This window comes from Thermobia domestica, chromosome 5 (assembly GCF_964235325.1).
Source record: "Thermobia domestica chromosome 5, izTheDome1.hap1.1, whole genome shotgun sequence".
In the NCBI taxonomy this organism is placed as follows: Eukaryota; Metazoa; Arthropoda; class Insecta; order Zygentoma; family Lepismatidae; genus Thermobia; species Thermobia domestica.
The window spans coordinates 5075000-5095161 of NC_137458.1; the positions used below are offsets into that span (position 1 = coordinate 5075000).

A 20162-nucleotide genomic window follows, 5' to 3' on the forward strand; every position below is an offset into this window, starting at 1 on the left:
TGTAAGTAAAAAAGAATCTGATAGCGAGATTATTTTGTGATACATGCGTTGGTCATCAAGAAAGCAGCAGGACTCTCCCGAATTTCACGTGATACTTTCACAAGGAAGTGGTCACTCACTGCATGGCAAGAGGCGAATTAGGTAGGGTGAGGTTATCCAGACGTCCGACCTTACCGTTGATTATACAGAACGTTATCACACCTGGGTTTTTTTTTTTTTTAAGTAGTTCAGAAAAATATATCCAGTACATTATTCGATAATTCTGGTTTAGTTGTTAGTTCTCTGAAAGTCCTGACTGGCTCAGGAATTGATAGGGAAGAAGTGAAGGTCAACGTGTCAACTTTACTTGCTGCAAACTTTCTTTGTAATATTCACAGAGTTTCCCATTTAAACAGTTGGGCGTAAAAAACAAACAAAACGCGTTTTTACAAAAGGACCGTATGCATGGTCGGATGATAAGACATCCCTTTGGAACAATGGCCATATTGCTTAACCAACTTCGGAATACCAATTTGTGTGTTCGAATCTTGATTACACACTGTTAAACTTTATACTGAACACATTCTATATTTTACTGTTCAAGCAATACACCCTCTCTCTATTATACAATTACATTAAACTGTAGCGTACGCAAAGGGGGGTTCGGTGTTTAACTCCCTTGATCATAATATTATGGAAAAGTACACATTTACCATATTAAGACCACAAAATCATATTTACCCTGAAAGGATATTAGATTGAGTGCTTGAACTCCACCCTTGACGAGATTCTGCGTACGCCACTGACACTAAACAGTGAAAATAAGACGTTAGCGTTCTTTGTTCACACATGGAATATTTTGAGTTCGAATCTGGTTGCCAGCAACCTTAAAATTTTCTCAATGTCTTTAGGTCTCACCTGGTGAATGCTGGTATAGTACCTTTAAGCCCTAGCCATCCTCCTTCCAAAATTAATTCGCATGTTTTTATTTTTAATTCCTTTCAGAACACAATGGCTATGAATGAAGCTTGGTTAACACAAATAAATAAGCTATTTCACCATCCCCCTTGTTTACACTAAAGAAAAACGGAACATATTTTGAGAAAGAAGTCAAAGAAAAGAGGAGGGTCAAGCTCCCACGTCCATATATAAAATGAAATGAAATTTTCCAGTTTTACGTACCACGTTATGTCATGTAGGCTAAAGGAAACAGTGATGAGAAATAGATGAAAGTGGGAGGAAACGGGAGAACCCTGAGAAAACCCACGCACACGGTGTTCGTGCACCACAAAGCCCACTTGGCGCGAGGTGGGATCGAATCAGGGATTCCAAGCACCAGAGGTGAACTCTCTACCACTGAGCCACTGCGGACACTCCATATAATTTCGGGTGCTTATATATATATATATATATATATATACATAATACCTTGCGTACGCCACTGACGTTCTATATGCTAATCGAAGCAGAACCTCCACCGATGAAATAATCTGGTACAAAGCATACTAAGAAAGTGCTGTAAGCATGAATCTAACCATAGAAAGTTTCGGAATTACAGATAAAAAATCGAACCCCATTTCTAGAGCAGTGTCACCAGCACAATCTATGCAAATCTGGTCGACTGCAAATTTTATTCTATATAACTCAATAATTTATGAATACAGTACACTGAAAATACCGACAATTTACTGACTCCTGAATAGGTGTTTGGCGCGCAAAGCACTGACCTGGTCCTGGTGACGCCCTCATGAAAACGCACGCGGTCTTTGTCATAACGCGGATGTTAAACGTTAAGCTCTGTATCTTTTTTTTTTTTTTAACTTAAATTAAAGTGAAACGACACTTACATTTGCATTATTTAACTAAGAAATAAATTAGATACTTACGTAAAGGTGTATATATGAATAAAGTACAAGTAATGAATGTTAAAAAATTAGAAGAAAGAAAAGCACTGAGAATCTCATTCACTAACAACAAACGATTATTTGTGCCACTTGACTCGTTCAGTCAGTCAGTGGTTGCTGAAAATGCATAGCGTGTGAGAAGCAACTGAATATTAGCGATGACTCATCTCTGTCTCTCTTTTGTCGCTCGGTCTGCCGATGCATTTTATACTTTCTCCTTTTCCTGGTTCGTCAGCTTCCTCAAATAAAGAGAATTTTTAAAAAAACAGAAGGGATTTTTCCCGTTGAGTACAGTAAAAGAAGAAACGTTTCAAGCCATATGTCATGAGACCTCAAGGCCAGTGGTTTCCGACCTGTGATTTACATACACTAGACAGCCGCTGACCAGTGGCGCAACCAGGATTTTATTATGGACAAAATTGAAAGTTTGAAATCTGCTCATTACAAGAAATTCAGTCACCCCTACCATTAATGGGGGCACACGGTGGCTCAGTGGTAGAGCGCTTACCTCTGGTGCGTTGGGTCCCTGGTTCGATCCGCGGCCAGGAAAGTTTTTGGCGGACAACATCTTGTCCATGGGTTTTCTCGGGGTACTGCCGTTTCCTTCCATTTTCTCATATTCCACCAATTCTTCCATCATCCTCCACCTACTTTAACCGCCGCCTCCCTCGGTCTATACCAGTGGCGGATCCAGGGGGGCGATCGGCTCCCCAGAAGAGGATAGTTTATTATTATTATTTTATATATAATAAAACCCATCCCAGACTTTGGAGCTCTTAAAAGTAGCTCCAAGTAGCAGTATTACAACCCACCGCACTCCTCCACAAAGTCCGTCCTGGATCCGCCCCTGGTCTATAGAGGATAATCGTAGGACATTAAACTGGTAATTTCACTTCATTTCCCTATCATTAACATGCCCAATAAATCTTAAAATACAAACTCAAATTCATAATTATTAAGATGATATCTCACACGTCTCAACTCTTGACGCACGGTGCGTGTGTGTGTGGTGAGTTTGTATATTTTTAAAGATACTGGACAAATAACAAGCAATAATTATTGTCTGGAAAATTTGCTAAAATTTGTCTGCAGCGCTGCTACATAAAATAGGCCAGATTAGTTTAGGAGGGGGCCTGCCCTCCCTCCCCCCAGCTCATAGCTGACAGTGGCGAATTGCTCCCGCAGCGTGGAGAAGTTTCAATAGAAATGTCCGATTTTGGCTCAATCGTCCTTGAGTTTAATAAATGAGCGCGAGTCCGTGTCCTGTAAGTAGACAGCGAGCCCAAGTCCTTTAGTGAGCGCAAAATCGAGTTACAGTGAATTTCACGGAAGATAGCGAACTCGAAGTCGTGTAAGTAAGAATCTAAGCTAAGTGAACCTCATTGAAATTACTGAGCGCGGGCCCCATTGAGGACGTTCCGATTGTAAAATGGCTATATTTAGCCTCCAAGACAAGAGAGCATAATGAGGTGCCTCAATAACTAAATTTTCTTCAAATTGGAAGCGAATTTCTGGTATATGGGAGATCTTTTCGGTACTAAATTTATGGTTTTGTGAGTAAACAGGTGGTCCGTAGCTAGATTAAACTGTTATTGAGAAGAAAAGGGAGAGAATGCAATGGAAAATTTCTTTTAACTTGGTTTCCAATACTACAAATAACTACAAAAAACATAATGTATTGAATACTTTACTGGTTTGAACTCTATGCGTCAATTTTTTAAAATACTAAAATTATAGGGGGCACAACAAACTACTTAATGTTCAAGGCAAGATGAAAAGCCATCTACGCCCACTGTGATATGTAGAAGTAATTCATTCCTCATGTAAACACGAGCAAGATCGTTAATTTTCTTATAATACACATTATCATTATTGTAAACAATGCATACACACGATTCAGGAAATTAGTCCTGTCTATCAGTGGTGGAACTTCGATTAAGCCTCCTGCAGAAATTATTCTCAGGGTATCTTGAACAAACGGATGGTGTCGAAAATCGTTTACTTTTTTTATGTGTCATTCCACTTTCAAGTTGAGTTGATTTTAAGTTTAATGTTCCTTATAGCAGCAAGGCTATATGAGATGTGGATCTACTGATTAACGTGGAATCCCAACATGAACTCCCGCCGAGAATCGAACCCAAGTCTCCCACGCCAAAGGCGCGTATGTTAACCGCTTAGCCACGATGAACCACTCATTCCATTTTAAAAGTTTCCAGTACGTTGTTACAGCAACTGTATAGTTATACTACATATTCTATTAAAACTTTTTTTATTTTTAAGTTTAAATTTTGCGATTCACACTACCAAGGCTTCGAAAAACGTGGACCAAATTAGGATTCTAACCATATGTGACGCCATTACGAATCGAATCTGGAGCTACGGAAAAGAAGGCATAAACACTGATTGCTTGGCTGAAGTCCGACATCAGACTTTTGAGCCCACTTCGGTACACGTGTTAACTAAACACGCGCAGCCCTACACCACTGGTCTTGAATTCGATTCCCGGTGGGAAATTCTTGAAATTTGAACGCACTACAGTGTTCGGATACCACATTAATTCAACTGTAAGTCCACATCTCACAGAGCCTCAGTGCTGAAAAGGAACGCTAAACTCAAATCAAACACATGCACTACACTCAAAGGTGACGTCATTATTAATTGTAATCAACAGATTTCGGGGTATATATTTTAGGTACCATCCTTATATTTTCTCTATCTTTAAATAAAGAAACAGGAAATTTTTTTAATTGGAATCAGCCCAGGTATAAATTCGAGATTCTTCCATCATATATAAAATTCTGGATAAAATTGTAATTAAATTATTAGATTGATCTTGACCTTCCAACATTTTTTATACGATTAAATGTATGATAAAATAAAGGAAATGGTAGGCGGCTTACACCATCGGCAACGTTCTATTACGGAATTAAGTCCAACAAGGTCAATAAAATTTATCTATAGAGCAGAACAAAAAAAGATCAAACGTCATATATGAGTGATTAGTTACTGGGTCGAAACAAACAAGTAACAGCAATCTTATACAGTGTGATAAGTTTTAATTAGTTTTTAAAACAGAATTTTCTAGAAAACAGATTTCATGTTCTCTTCTTTTCTTTCACTAGTAAAATATTTTGCTAAAGTCTACTTTGTAAGTGATATGTCTTTTTAAAATTATGACAAAAGTTTTCCCTGTAATGTAGTAATTGGCTGTTATATTCACATTTCTAACGAACATAAGCTACGAATAAATATGGAAAGAGGAAAGAAAAGGTATTTTTTTGTTACATATTTTAAACATAGTTTATTGAGTACGTTAAGTAAATGATGAGTATATCCTGATCTCTAGGCAACCTGCATATCTCTTAGGATGACGGGGTTGTATAACCTTCAGTGATTCCAATAAATTATAAGGGAAGTAAGTTCATCACCACATCCCTCTTCAGCATACAAGATGCATGATATCGGGGATCCGGGTTCTGAAGCATGTGTACATATACATGAACCAAAAGCAAGCCTTGGGGCAGCGGCGGCTCTGTAGTACAGCGCTCACTTCTGGCGCGTGGGGTTCTTGTTTCGATCCCAGCTCCCGTCAAATGAGTTTTTTGGTGAACAAATATCGTAAGCGTGTGTTTTTTAGGTATTATGTTTCCTCTGACTATCGACATTCCATCATTATCATCCATCTCATCATAATTATCTTCCCTAGCTTCGGTGCATAATTGGGGACACTAAAGAAAGAAAGAAAAAACTGTCCTCCCGTATCAGAGGAAAGAGCGCTACTCTGTATGTCGCGAAATCCTACGGAACTAATGTTCCTATGCAACTTAAATTTAAATATTTCTCGTTTCTTATATGTATAAATTAAAGAAGATTGTTGTGCTTTTCGGAAGTAAATACAGAATGGTTTGCATAAAAAAGGAATAAGTCAAACACGCGTCTACTAAGCAATTCACAACACTTTTTATCTAATTTATAAAATGGTATGATTTTCTTTAGTTTAACGTCCCACGATTATGCCCTTTAGGCTAAAGGAGACGGATAAAATCAAAGACAGCGAATGATTGTTAAATTATATTTTTTTGTTTTTCCACCGGGATCGCACCCAAGACAACGTGAATCAAAGACACACGCGCTAGCCACTATACCAGCGCGGGGGACAGCTAGCTTATAAGTTGCTACTGAATAGCACAGCATCACAATACGAACACAGCTATAATAATAATAATAATAATAATAATAATAATAATAATAATAATAATAATAATAATAATAATAAGAAGAAGAAGAAGAAGAAGAAGAACAATATTATATAAGAAATACTTCGTTTCTTTATTAATTTTAATTAAGAACTTAAGAACAGACAGAATAGAGAGAAGGCGAATATTATTTTTTTTTTAAAAAAAAAACATAATTGTAAAATACTGATGTTTAATTGATAGAACAAAATGTACGGGAAACTGAAAATAAAATAATATTAAAAGAAGTAAAGAAAAAAATAACTGAAAACATGCAGAGCAATGAACGGAATCATAATAGAATCTAATTGCGTCGCTTTACACTCACAACAACACTAGATGTCAACTATTTAGAAGCCACAAAGACGAACACAAACGACTATACAATATGCAATCAGGAAGTTTACGAACCATGTTTTTAGTACATGCATAACAGACGTCAAATTTTTACCTCGATATCAGCAAAGACAGTTAAATTTCTCGGTTATTGAACTGCAAGCAATTCCTGCAACACTTATTTAGAGAAGGCCCTTACGTCTCGTGTCTCACAAAGTTTCAGTTTGTTTAAAATATGCCTTATACCATAGCGGATACGGATGTATCTCTACATGCTTGTTTGAATTCACAAGACAAAGGATTAAAAAAAAGAATAAATAGTTAACAGTGATAACAACACAATTCAATACCAACTGCTTGCACAATGTTTCAAAGTGGATTAATATGTACATGATTTGTGTATTCTTAAGCAAAACTGACGTAAAGAACGTGATGAAATATATTTTTATAGGAGAATCCGAATTAATATCCTTTATTATTATTGAACCCGAGACGTAAAAGTACTTCCGGTAGGATTTAAACCTATGACCACATGCACTGAAAGTGAGCATTTTAGCCATGAAGATATGAAGATCCCACAGCATATTATTGAAATGAAATTTCCACAATTATACCCTTTGCTTTAGACTTTTTTTTTTTTTTTTTTTTTTACTTGTGAGTATCTTTACAGCAATGAGGTTTCATGTGACATTGATCTCCAACTTGACATGAGCCCCCGCCAAGTGAACTTTGTGGTGGAGAAACACCGTGTGCGTAGGTTTTCTCGGAGTTCTCCCGTTTCCTCCCACTTTCTTCATTCCACCATTTCATTCATTTCTCATAATCACCGTCTCCTTTAGCCTAACCGGCATAACCGTGGGACGTAAAACTCAAAGATTTCATTTTCATTTTTCCAACTTGACATGAGTTAAAAAAAAAAAAAAATCCTAACAACTTAGCCACGGAGAAGCTCACACTTTAAGCTAAGGGAGATAATAAGTGGAAAATGGGTGGAATGATAAATTGAGAGAATTCAGAGAAAACATAGTTACAGTGGCTTACGCAGAATTACATCAAGGGGATTTCAGGTACTCAATCTCTTCCTTTGAGGATAAGCGTGATTTTGTAAAATATACGAGGTGTGTTCAAAGGATATCGAACGTTTGATTGGCAAAAATACATTTATTGATTTGGAAATCCGAAACACTAATTCCCTTCAATGTAGTCTCCTTGGTAATGGACACACATCTGCCAGCGGTCCAGCCATTGTTGAAAACACTTCTGGAACGCAGTTGCTGGAATAGTGAGCAACAGTGCAGTCGAATTCTGCATGATGTCTTCTCTTGACTCAATTTGGGTCCCTTTTAGTGGCATTTTCAGGTTGGGAAATAACCAAAAGTCACACGGAGCCATATCGGGTGAGTAGGGAGCCTGACAATGTTGTGTTTGGCAATGAAAACCTGAATCAAATTTTGCGTACACTCTCCTCATGCCAAAATTCTCGTACAAAATTGAATGTACCGATCCGATTGAATGATTTCCGCTTTGTTATCGCCAAGCTTTTGACAAAATTTCATGTAATATCACTGCTCAATTTTTTCAGTCATTTTACAAAAATTGAAATCAGACGACCGTTCACTACACGTCTTTACTCATTGGCCGATTGCCACCGACTAACACTTTCTGCGGGCGGGAAAAAAAAATTACGACTGCGCATGAGTGTTTCCTCTACATCTACTCTGAAGAAAGTGTTGCAAACTTCATTGTTTTACGCGGGAAAAAATAAAAGTCGAACACACCTCGTATATCTTAATATGGTAAATGTTTTTCATTATACCTTACTCAAGGGGGTTAATCCTTGAACTCTCCTTGCGTACAATACTACACAGACACATTTATTTATGGATCTAGGATTGAATCAGAGACTCTTGGAACCAATAAAGGCTCTACCAGTGAATGATCCAAAGATGTTAAGAGTTTAAAAAAAGGTGTTTCTCCCTGCCTTTTTACATCTGCCAGGTATTCCGCGTTCTACGAGACAACCGCTTCAAAATTAAAATATCCAGGCCCCGAGTTCATACCGAGTGAGACAACATATTTTGGCAAATTTTACTTAACTCCCTTTCGTACTATGCAAACAAAATGTTAACATAATTATGTGGAATTGAAATATTTCCAAATTCGTGTTTAGTTGATTCGACATGAAGAAAAACGCATTTACATAATATTACGTTAGTAAAACATATAATCAAATTAATAAATACACATTCAGAAGCTATCCCTTGTTAGTTTACTACGACAGATACATTTAACTGTAAGTGCGAACCAAATGATTTTACACGTATTTAATTTGTTAGTACAGAAAAATCCCTGCTTTTCTATATATATATATCGCGATCTCGGAAAATTTTCTGATACTATTCTTATCTAGTTGTTTCTTCCAAGGTATTATGTATTCTAATAGTCGTTCCAGCATAAGGAATTTGGTAATAAATAAATAAATAATTATTCCAGAAACAATGAAACATGCCCAAATATCTTACTTTCCACACGTAAAAATGTGCTTTACAGTCTTTTTTTTTTTTTTTAATTTTTTGTATGACACTAAGATTAGGCATTCATAAATATATTTGATTAAAGCAATCTCTAATGAAAATATTAATAATGTTACATTATATAATATATTTCAATGTAAAGTTAAAACAGTTCTATATATAACTGCAGTGAAGTCTGTTGCAAGTATGTGCAGATCCAAACTAAAAGGATGAATTCGTATCGAACGTTATCATGTCATAACCTCGCCAAACTTTTAAAGAGAAAGTTAAGAGGTGAGGTGATTTTGAGTTTAAACATCCCGTTCAGCGGCGATGATATATGAGACGTGGACCTACTGATTAACGTGGAATCCGAACCACATAAGCTCCCGCCGGGAATCGAACCCGGGTCTTCCGCGCCAAAGGCGTGTACGCTAACCGCTTAGCCACCAAGGAGCTCGGAGAAAGTTAAGAGGGAACTAGTCCGAATTAGTTCAGTAATTTACACGAGCTACATAAATTTAGGACGTGATGTATTCTTCCGCGACTGTGAACCCGAATAGAGAGTATTACGAAAATGTGTCACAATATTTTGGAATCAGATTCTTCACATCAAAATAAATAAATAAATAAATAAAAGTTCACATGGACCTGTGCTGAAAAGTGGATAGTTTCCCAGTTATACGGTGCCGAAAACATGAAACAAGTGAACTTTAGAAATTCATAGTTCCGCTACGGTACTATGGGACCTATTGTAGTCGGATCAAGGCATCACTTAGGAATTGGTATGTGAACTATCCAAATATCCAGGTTTAAGAATACTCCAGTACTTGCACACCAATTTTTAGATAGGTAGGTGGAGAGTGATCAAGTACTTCCAAATAGCCTGTCTAAAAATTATTGTGCAAGTACCGGAGTTGATTAAAGACGGATATTTGAATAGTTCACATACTAGCTTCTCAGTGATGTCTTGATCCGACTACGATCGGTCCTATAGTAATGGAACTATGGACCTTTAAAGTTCATTTTTCACCATTGTGGCACCCTATAACTCTGAAACTATGCACTTCTGACCACAGCTCCATATCAACTTTTTTCTTATTTTGATGTAAGGAACCTATTCCCAAAATATTGTAACGATTTTTTGAAACACCCTGTATACTTTGATATGTTCTTCATATACATATATTTTAAACTAAAGCCTCATAAGAATGCAGCTGGACAGTGTGATAAACGAGAAAATCGTTTCACAACCAGGAATCGAACCAAAGACCTATCAGTTCATTGCATACACAAGTTTGACTTGTATTTATTCAGTAAAAGCGTCATTTTCAACTAGTAGAATACTGCAAATACTCGTAAATTTAAAAAAAAAAAAAAATCACATTAGTACATCAAATGCACACTATGTTGGTGCTTCAATATAACTGCATGTGTTGGTAGCATTTAAGCACACAATTATTCCCGAAAACATGCCAGACAGTCGTATAAGACAAAAACAACTATGCCTAAATCTCTAACAAACAATTTGTAGACGGACACATTTAGGTTACTATATGTCTTCATAAACCTAACCCAAAACCACCATTACTATTCGCAGTTTAATAATAATACAGCAACGTCACGGAGAAACCAACAAACATATACCAAAAAAAAAAAAAAAAAAATCCCGAATTTTTAGAAGTCAATACTTACTACTACTCCATTTGATAAAGCAATTTTTTTGTTCATAGTTCCATAACCTCTGGAAGAAGCCATTGTAACTGCGTTTGCAAGCACAAAATGTTACTTCACTATATGTACAAAAGAAAAATAATTATAAATAATAACACAAAAGAAAGCAATAAGGATTTTAATAAATATAAATTATATTATATACATATTTACATTTGCTAGGTAAGCTAAAGCCACGGTTAACTTTCTCATTAGCAAAGCAACCATACAGAAAAGAAGAAAAAAGCAATAAAGCGCCTGCAGTGTATATAGATTTAAAAGTCTGTAACGAAAGTCCAAGTTTTAACAAACAAAATGTAAGCTTTGAACAATAGCATAACGTTTGAAACTTAAATGTGGTCGCCAAACTTATGAAGTTTCTAAGCTACCGTACCGCTTTTAAATCCTACTGTGAGTTACCAACTAAAAGAACTACATGTTTTTTTTTTTTTTTTTTTAAGTCTTACGTTTGTTTATTGCCTACAAACTTACATTACTAGTAAATATGAAATCAAACTATCCAAGTTAGCAAATGTCTAATATACACATGAAAAACACAACGTTTAGCAAATGTCTAATATACACACGAAAAACATAACGTTTAACAAATGTCTAATATATACACGAAAAACATACCGTTTAGCAAATGTCTAATATACACACGAAAAACATAACGTTTAGCAAATGTCTAATATACACACGAAAAACAACGTTTAGCAAATGTCTAATATACACACGAAAAACATAACGTTTAGTAAATGTCTAATATACACACGAAAAATATAACGTTTAGCAAATGTCTAATATACACACGAAAAACAACGTTTAGCAAATGTCTAATATACATACGAAAAATATAACGTTTAGCAAATGTCTAATATACACACGAAAAACATAACGTACAGAACCCTACGCTTATATAATCAACTATGAGATGAGGCTGACAATGACCGTTGTGGAGGAGAAACAAGCAGTTGTTGTCGTCAGCGCCCCCTGTCGTTAGCGTCAGTTCAGTGGAGGAATCAAAGTTAGCCATCAAGCGAAAATGACTCCGAGAGCTACTAGTAGCTCGCGATCGACGGTTTGGCGATCACTGGTTTAAGCTACCTTTCAATTACAAACTAGTACGAACAGAGATGTAACAACAATAATTGAGAGAAAACGATGCGCTTTACAAAGTATTTCTTTTTATTTCTGACTCGGTATTTTTAATGGCGCACTTTTCATATTTAATTAACAGAGGAAAACTCATTTATCTTACACGAGCTTTCGATTCAATTCCAACAACTGATACTTAACTTATTGATTACCTCTGTGACTAAATAAAATAAATTAAGAAGAAAATAATCTATATAAAATAACTCTGACACATGTACAGTGCCGTAACTTGTGGGGGAGGTAGGGGAAAACTGCGTCCTATCAAAGCTTCCCGTCGTTCGAGGGAGAACTCGCTTCAGGATAAACTTTCTTACTCCATGTGATAGAAAATGAACATTAATGTGTAAAGGAAGCTTCAAAACAGAATAGTTTCACAAAAAAAAAAGCTCATTTTAGTAAAATGTCTCCTATTATGGACGCCCCAAATAATATATATTTCTTAGGGCTTTAAGTCCCTTCAATTTATTAATGCTTTAAATTGTGTCAAATATTGTCCCTTCAATTTATTAATGCTTTAAATTGTGTCAAATAGTCCCAGCAATTTGTTAATGCTTTACGTTGTGTCAAATATTGTCCCTTCAATTTATTAATGCTTTAAGTTGTGTCAATATTGTTCTCTCAATTTATTAATGCTTTAAGTCGTGTTAAATATTGTCCCCTCAATTTAACTAGTAAAGCATGTAATGGGCCCACCATAACATCTTCCAAAATAACTGAAAATAATCAAAGGTGCTGCTGTTTCCCTATCACCTAAACAAAATAAATTACCCTAAGATGAGGCATAAATGTAATCTGGGCTCTACTCTTCAGTAAAATGCCACCTGGAACCCTTAGATGTATAATAATAAAATGTTTATCAAGGTTTTACATTCTGGGGGGGGGATATTTTTTTTCTCCCAAAGAAAAAGTTTCAAGTTACGGCAATGCACAAGCAATTAAATTATTCCAAATTATTGAATACACTGTAATCTTTTACTAAAGCAAGCTTCAAACCCAACATGTATCATTATCCGAAAACATCGTTCAGTGGCGTATATAAATGATAAAACTGGAGAGAGGCCAGCCAAAAAACAAACTATGATAGGTATATCACGAGTTTACTAAACTTTCAAAAATATATAAATAACAGCTTAAATTATGTCTGTCAGTCAAAAAACTGGGAGGGGACTAGGCCCCCCGGCCTCGGCCTAGATCAGCCATTGATATCGTATTTGATTATCGGGAATCACTATTCTGGGCAAGTTGGAGTGAAATTTACACACACACACACAAATCATCACTGAATTGCTGTTCTTAAGTAGCATGATCTAGCTCTATTAATAAAATAAGAGGGGCGAAAACGAAACAATAATACTAAGTTCAAATACACGTAAGATTACCGATTGTTTTATATATATATATATATATATATATATATATATATATATATATATATATATAACTGAAATTAGAAGAAAGAAAATTCACGCTCTGTATTTTTAAATAATTAATCAATAATTCAGAAAGCATCTTATTCACGTCCAGAATGTTCTAAACCAAAACGGATTAGATAATGGCTTGAGCACGGCTGACGGATCCAGAATCTAATTTCGAAAGAGTCAAGGTTATATTTCACTTAAGAAAAAAAAAAATCAAATCCTAAGCAATATTTATATATTCCGTAGCAGCCTGTCCCCTTGATTCTCTCCACTAAATACGCTCTAAGCGTAATAGATATTTTTAACACCTATAAGTTTGAAATTAAAGAAAATATGTTCAAAAACACCGACTGCATATGCAGTTTACATTTAAAAAGAATCCGATGCCTTATGCTTCGCTGACATTCATCACTTCTAGTTTAACTTGAAGTATATACTTCCCGATTATACAATTCTTGTATATTATACTGACAGAATTACTATATAAATTTCGTTCGTTAATTTCGATGTTCGTAATAATAATTACAATGTGAGCAAAAAGACAACTAAGTTGTCACATGACTTACCGTAATGTCTCCAGGACGGCTCCTTAGTGTGTCCGACACTTAGCTAAGCTGAGACGTGAATGCAACTGACAGTTCGCGTCTGGGCCTCTTCTACAAGCTACGGGATTGGCCTAGATCGCCAAGGGTCAAAGGCAAGAGGTCGTAATGTCAAGCAATGAGCAAAACACGACACACACACACATTCCAAAAACAAAAAGTATACAAACATTGGCTGGCTAACCATGTGGGTATGTTATCACGTGACTACCTTGTGGGGAGGGGTCACTATGTCCCTCTGGGGTGTGTTTTGATTCCTTTCGGAGTGGTAAGTCATGTGACTATTGGATTGATAAGAAAGGAAACAATGCAAAATACGAAAGTTTAACGCATAGCAGAAATATGTAATAATGGCTCGAGGTTTATCTCAAGCGTCATGGAAGTTTCCGTTGAATGCCAATCTAACGTTTTCTTTTTTAAAGCTTATACAATATGGCTCTGTCATTGCTCCTTTGAACCGGGGCTTCTGCTTCACAGGGTCGTAAGAATTAGGTCGATCACACAGTTGTTTTCGTTTATAATAAGTTTAATACATCAATGTCCACTGCATGGTCGACAGTCAATGGCATTAGCAAGGCAATGTTTTGTTAAATTTGCAAATTTTTAAAATTAATTGCATGGTGACCATCATGAGAATCACTACCGGAACATGATTATCAAATCTCAAGAATAATGCTTTGACCTTCATTCGAAACAAGTAAATACGGAAACTATCTTCAATTATACCAATTTTTTATATAAACACATTCTGACTTATCTCTTCTTAGCTCGAATTATGAATGGTGAGTGTGAAGCAGCCGAAAGGTTAGCCCCATGCATTTGTTTGTGTAAAACCGGGATCGATTTCTGATGGGGACTTTAATGTTGATCAGGAGAGTACCCAGAAATCCAAAGTCGGAAGTATATTCCACAGGTGAGTCTTCCGTGAGTGCGCTCTCGATACAGACTAAACGTTATGTTCATTACTGAAAAATAGTTACACAGTTTTAGGGGGACGTTGGAACCGGTGGACCCTGCAGGTGTGTTCCCGAAGTTGACCAAGTATAAGGGTTTCCTACGCGACAATAGTTGAAGCTGTCTCGTCTCGACAAGGTGTCGGGAAAGTTATATCTTGTCTCGGAAAGTATGTTTCTACTGGAAAATCTCTGTCTCGTCGCGAAAATTCGGTACCGGCTCGTCTCATGGGTAACCCTCCGGGGCATCATAAAGAGAGAGAACTACCTGAACAAAGAGAGAGAAAGGACAGTAAACTTAGAAAAATGAAATATTTCACTATAACGTCCTAAGATTATGCCTTTTAGGCTATGGGAGACGATGATTAAGGCAAGTGAATGATGATGGAAGAATTGGAATGAGAAAGTAGGAGGAAACAGGAGGACCCAAGAAAACACGGACACAATGTTATCCACCACAAACTTACTTCACCGGAGACCGAACCACGAACCAGCCATCGAACCATGAGAAACAGCCGCGCGAGTGAAGCAAAATGTGACCATGAAAGCCGACTACGAAAATATTACACTTTATATATATATATATAGGGTGTTTCAAAACAACACCGACAACGTTTGGGAGGTGACTCCTGAACACCAAGATAAGCCAAAAAGTATAGACCATCCTGGGTGCACAAATGCTTCCTTTCGGAGTTTTAGGCTCCCGAAAACATCAAAAAATGAATTTTAGAACTCCACAGCTCCAAAACTATGGGACCTACTGTAGTCGGGTCAAGACTTCCCTTACGAACTAGTATGTGCCCTATTCAAATATTCAAGTTTCAGAATCCTGCGGTACTTCCGCAACAATTTTTATGGAGGTAGTTGGAATCCCTTTCTCCAGAGCCGCGTTAAATTTTATCAAAGCAAAACAGCCTATATATATCTCTTCATTCAGAGAAATTTGTCAAACGGGAAGAACTGAGCCCGTTCACTCCACCTGTGCTACCTTTGGTTCGATACTCGTCCAGCACTGTGGACACGAAACAAACATTCAAAATTGAATTTAATACAGGCATTCATGCTATTCCGAGCCTTCTCTCCGTGCCTCAATTTTACTCTATTTGCATTCAGGCAGAAAAACTACTAAGTTACTTCCACCCACCACTAAGGCTGAAAAATTGCATTAAGAAATTTTCTTCGCACGGCAGTTTGAGGGCATAATGCTTCATCTCTCAGAACCATGGGAGTACCGACCAGCCTTGTAAAGTTCGAGAAACTGATCTTGAATAGTTATTGTCAATCGCCTTTTGAAATTGTTCTGTGAGCCCATAAAAAGAAATAGAACGTATATCAGTTTTGAAATGGTGACCTCTGGAACTACTAGTGGCACGGCACGTACTTGGCTAGAATCACAGTCAATCACGTCAGAGCTTTTGCTGACGTTGAATAATTAACTTATTCATAAATCTTTGTTAAAAAAAAAAAAATCCCTCAGACACTAAATATCCCTCATCGAGTGAGTGTAGGTAAAACGGGAATAGGTCAAACGGGAATACCCGTTTGGCCTTCATCTATGATGAGATTGAGATAATGATATATATTGCTGGAAGGTACGTAGGCAAAACGGAATAGGCCAAATGAGAATGAACCCCTTTAGGACCACGGCTTACACAACCTCGGCGTTGAAAAGAGACGCTAAGCACCAACCAACCAAAAATCAAATTTAGATAAACAGTCCTAGGAGAGAAATTCCAATTAGCTCTATTACAAATTGAACACTACCTCAGCGAATACACGATCCATAGAAGTTTCTTATTCATAAATATTAATACAAAATCTTCCTATTTTCAATCTTCAACTATATCCAATGGAATTTTACATAATTTTCTATGGATGGACTTTCTAAAAAATAAATTACATCATTGTATACTTCTGATTGCTTATCCATCACATGCTAAGTTCAATATAAGGAAACACCATGTTGGAGATTCTGAAGGTCACACAGATGTAATTAAAATGAGAGAAAAAACTTGCGCTTTTCCACTAAACACGATAATTTTTATCAGTAAGTTTTTTCTGTAATGTTTTTTTAAGACTAGTAGAATCTACGAGAATAATTCACTAATTTCGTAAATCACTAATTAAAAAAAAAAAAAACAGTGTATGGTCGACTGCGAGAACAGATGATACAAAATATTGGTGACGAGAGAAACGAGACATCACTTTCGCATCTTCTTTGATTCGAGATTGCCCTTATGTCTATGCAACCCAGGATGTTTAAGATTTTCAAAGGGAAACGTATGAGAGACATTACTGGCCCCGCGTAGTGTAGTCGCTAACGCTCTGGCCTTCGGTGCAAGAAGGCCTGGGTTCGATTCCCGGTGGGGGAACTCGTTCGAAAAAGTGTAGAAAGTTTTTACAAAGTCCGGGACTGCTCGCACCGCGGTTAAGTTTTCCTCATTCACACCAGGCAAATGTCGGAGTTGTACCTAACTTATACATTGTTTTATATTACAGATGCTGCACTGAATTATTGAAAGAGCAAAGTCAAACAACAGCTTCCCTGTTTGGTCAATAATTTGTGCATACAACATGAATTACTATTTGTGAGTCTGCCTTTGAACTGTTCCGTTTCCACCTTACAACTCTTTTCTACAACTGCCACCGATCCTTTATTACATTCTGTCAGTGTAAACTTATGAACTTGCCATTACATTAAATTAATTCTAACTAACTCTATGGAACCCGGAGGTTCAATGCCGCATTCACAAAAGTCTCCATTGATTTCTATCCTTAGCCAACTGGATCCAGTTTCTACTTTGTACTCCTATTTCTGTGAGATCCATTTTAATATTGTCTTCCTATCTACTCCTACCTCTTCGTAATGGTCGTTTTCCGACTGGGTTTTCAGTTAAGGTGGATCACTAGGTGTTCTCGGTGCTATGCTAAACGCTGCTTGAATAGTGCGGAGTTGCCAGATAGTGTCGAGTGTTTACTGATGCCAGGTAATAAAGGAAGTAACCATGGAGTTCTGCTTGCATACTTACTGGAGAAATTAATTCGACTCTTACCGGAATTCACAGCTAAGTTCCGCTTCTCTAACTGCAACACTACAATCCAGAGATTTTCTTATTGTGACTATCACAGTAAACGTACAAATTTGGCAATAACGCATTATGGCGTTCTTCGCAAGTTTCTTCTCAAAATATATTTCCTTAAATGTAAATTCGGTCAAAGAATATATCTATTTCGTAATAAGATCGTTACTTTAAAATACTTTACACATACAAATGAACATTTTATAAAACTAAACACTTCTAGTAAAATCTTACAGCAAGTACAATCTTCTGTGCTTATTGTAAAACGAATCAAATATTTTCTTTTATTTGTCACCTTTTTCGATATCAAGAGACATAATCAAATGAAGCAGTGTCTTGTGTTGTAGCTGAAACATAACTCTATTTTATAGCACAATATTTTGCGCAGTAGTTAAGGGAATGAGTTAAAATATGCACTGACTTCCGGGTGGTGATCCACCTTAAAACTTTGAAAGTGTTCCTACTTTCTTTCACTTGGCTACATAACATGATCTGCAAATTTGAGCATCCTAGACTTGATAACCGTAACAATGTTTGGAAAATTTAATTAATTAAACTCCATTAATTATAGATAAGCCGTTAACTCTCTAGTTTTGATTTTTCAGAGTTTATGTTGATCTATCGGACGAGTACTCCTAAATTTGTATATATTTATTAGGGTTGCACAAGATACGAAACGAGATAGATATCTTCCAACAGAAATAGATACGTTTTGAAAGACGAGGCATTACTTTCACGGCATATTTTCCTCTTGTCAATTGTGCGCTCCGAATCTTGATCGACTTTCTTATAAATACTCCTTCCCATTAGGAGGACAAATGTACACTTTCACTTGCACTTACCTTATTAAAACATACTTCATTTTTGCAACTTTCCTAAAATGTTCGTTACTTCGCACTACCTACTGACTAATTGAGGTTTAAGTGTCTCTTCAGCAATGAGGCTATTTACGACGGAACCTACTAAAAAAAATGTAGGATCTAAATGACTACTGAAGGACGTATTTGAGGCAAACACTCTCTACTGGGAATCGAACACGGACCTACTGTACTTGATCGGAAAGCACATGTATTGGCCACTTGGTTACCAACGGTTGGTTGGGTTGGTGTTTGGCGTTCCTTTCAGCACAAAGTCTATATGAGATGTATACCTACAAATAACGTGAGATCCGAACCAACTAGCTCCTGCGGGGAATCGAACCCGGTTCCCTCGCCCCGAAGGAACCATATAGTCATAAGGAGCTCTTCGCCGCAGAAATGGGTTCTATACCACTACTTGTTAATATTTGGAGACAAAATATAATATTACATTTGGAACTTTTGTTACTACATTAGACCCAAGTTATATATATATATATATATATCGTACTCTGATCGTAGGGTGCTTGAGTCTATGTCAATGTACAGTGTGATATTTTTATTTGGGAAGTTCGCACGTTCTCCTTCCGTTCCAGATGATCAGATTTCCAACACTTCCAGAAGTGAACGATACGTCATTATGTGAGATTGGTCCCACTTCCCCTTCCCCTTCTCTCTAATTACAATGCATTACAGGGTGAGTCATTAGAGCATTTTCCTTAAAGATACCAGTTTTTCAGCAAACTACGCGCCATTCACAAAATTTTCCATTAAGAATGGGGAAACTTCTTATTTGTTGTACAAGTGACATTATATGTTGAACTGTGGCAAGGATTTCCCAGAAATTGTAAGTTATTGTGTTCACAATTGAATAGCCTCCTGCGGGATGAAAAGGGAAAGTTTTGTGATTTATAACATCGCTTTCAAGAAAAATGATTTTCCATTGAATTTCTAAACAGAGATTATAATTCTGCAAAATAAAAATTCATGGAAATATACTCAAATTGAGGAGAACTAATAATAATAATAATAATAATAATAATAATAATAATAATAATAATAATAATAATAATAATAATAATAATAATAATAATAAAATAAAGTAAAGGGTCTACAAGTCTAATTAAGAAATGAAATGAAGGGTTTACTACTTTCTCAAATATAAAATGAAGACCCTCCACTCACAATAAAACACTCATAGAAAATAAGTCGAATGTCTATTTATCTCATAGAAAATAGAGTGGAAGGTCTACTACAATCGCAAAAATAGAGTAAAGAGTCTATTACACAGAAAATAACTTGAAGAGCCTATTACATCCATAAAAAGTAAAGAGAAAGACCTATATCACTCACGGAAATAAAACAAATGGTCAACTACTCAATAAAAGTCTACCAAATTAACTTCTCAATCGCG

The 20162-nt window shown here is 36.4% G+C and overlaps 1 protein-coding gene across 7 annotated transcripts in view; it reads right to left on the reverse strand.

The window, feature by feature from the left end:
- LOC145685697 (proton-coupled amino acid transporter-like protein pathetic) overlaps window positions 1-20162 on the reverse strand; it is a 166670-nt gene that overhangs the window by 37693 nt on the left and 108815 nt on the right. The window contains exons 1-2 of one of the 7 annotated variants that reach the window (XM_081758131.1): window positions 13823-13998; window positions 10663-10760 (exon numbers count right to left, since the gene is read on the reverse strand). The exons of 1 other annotated variant lie outside the window; for it this stretch is intronic. Coding sequence is in view for 3 of the 6 variants with exons in the window: in XM_081758127.1 (XP_081614253.1) it covers window positions 10663-10725 (63 nt within the window). In the remaining 3 variants the exon portion in view is untranslated. Of the gene's footprint in view, window positions 1-1865; window positions 2020-10662; window positions 10761-13822; window positions 14005-20162 lie in introns of those variants that run through there. 5 more of the 7 variants (XM_081758127.1, XM_081758133.1, XM_081758129.1 and 2 more) reach the window with 5 other exon arrangements.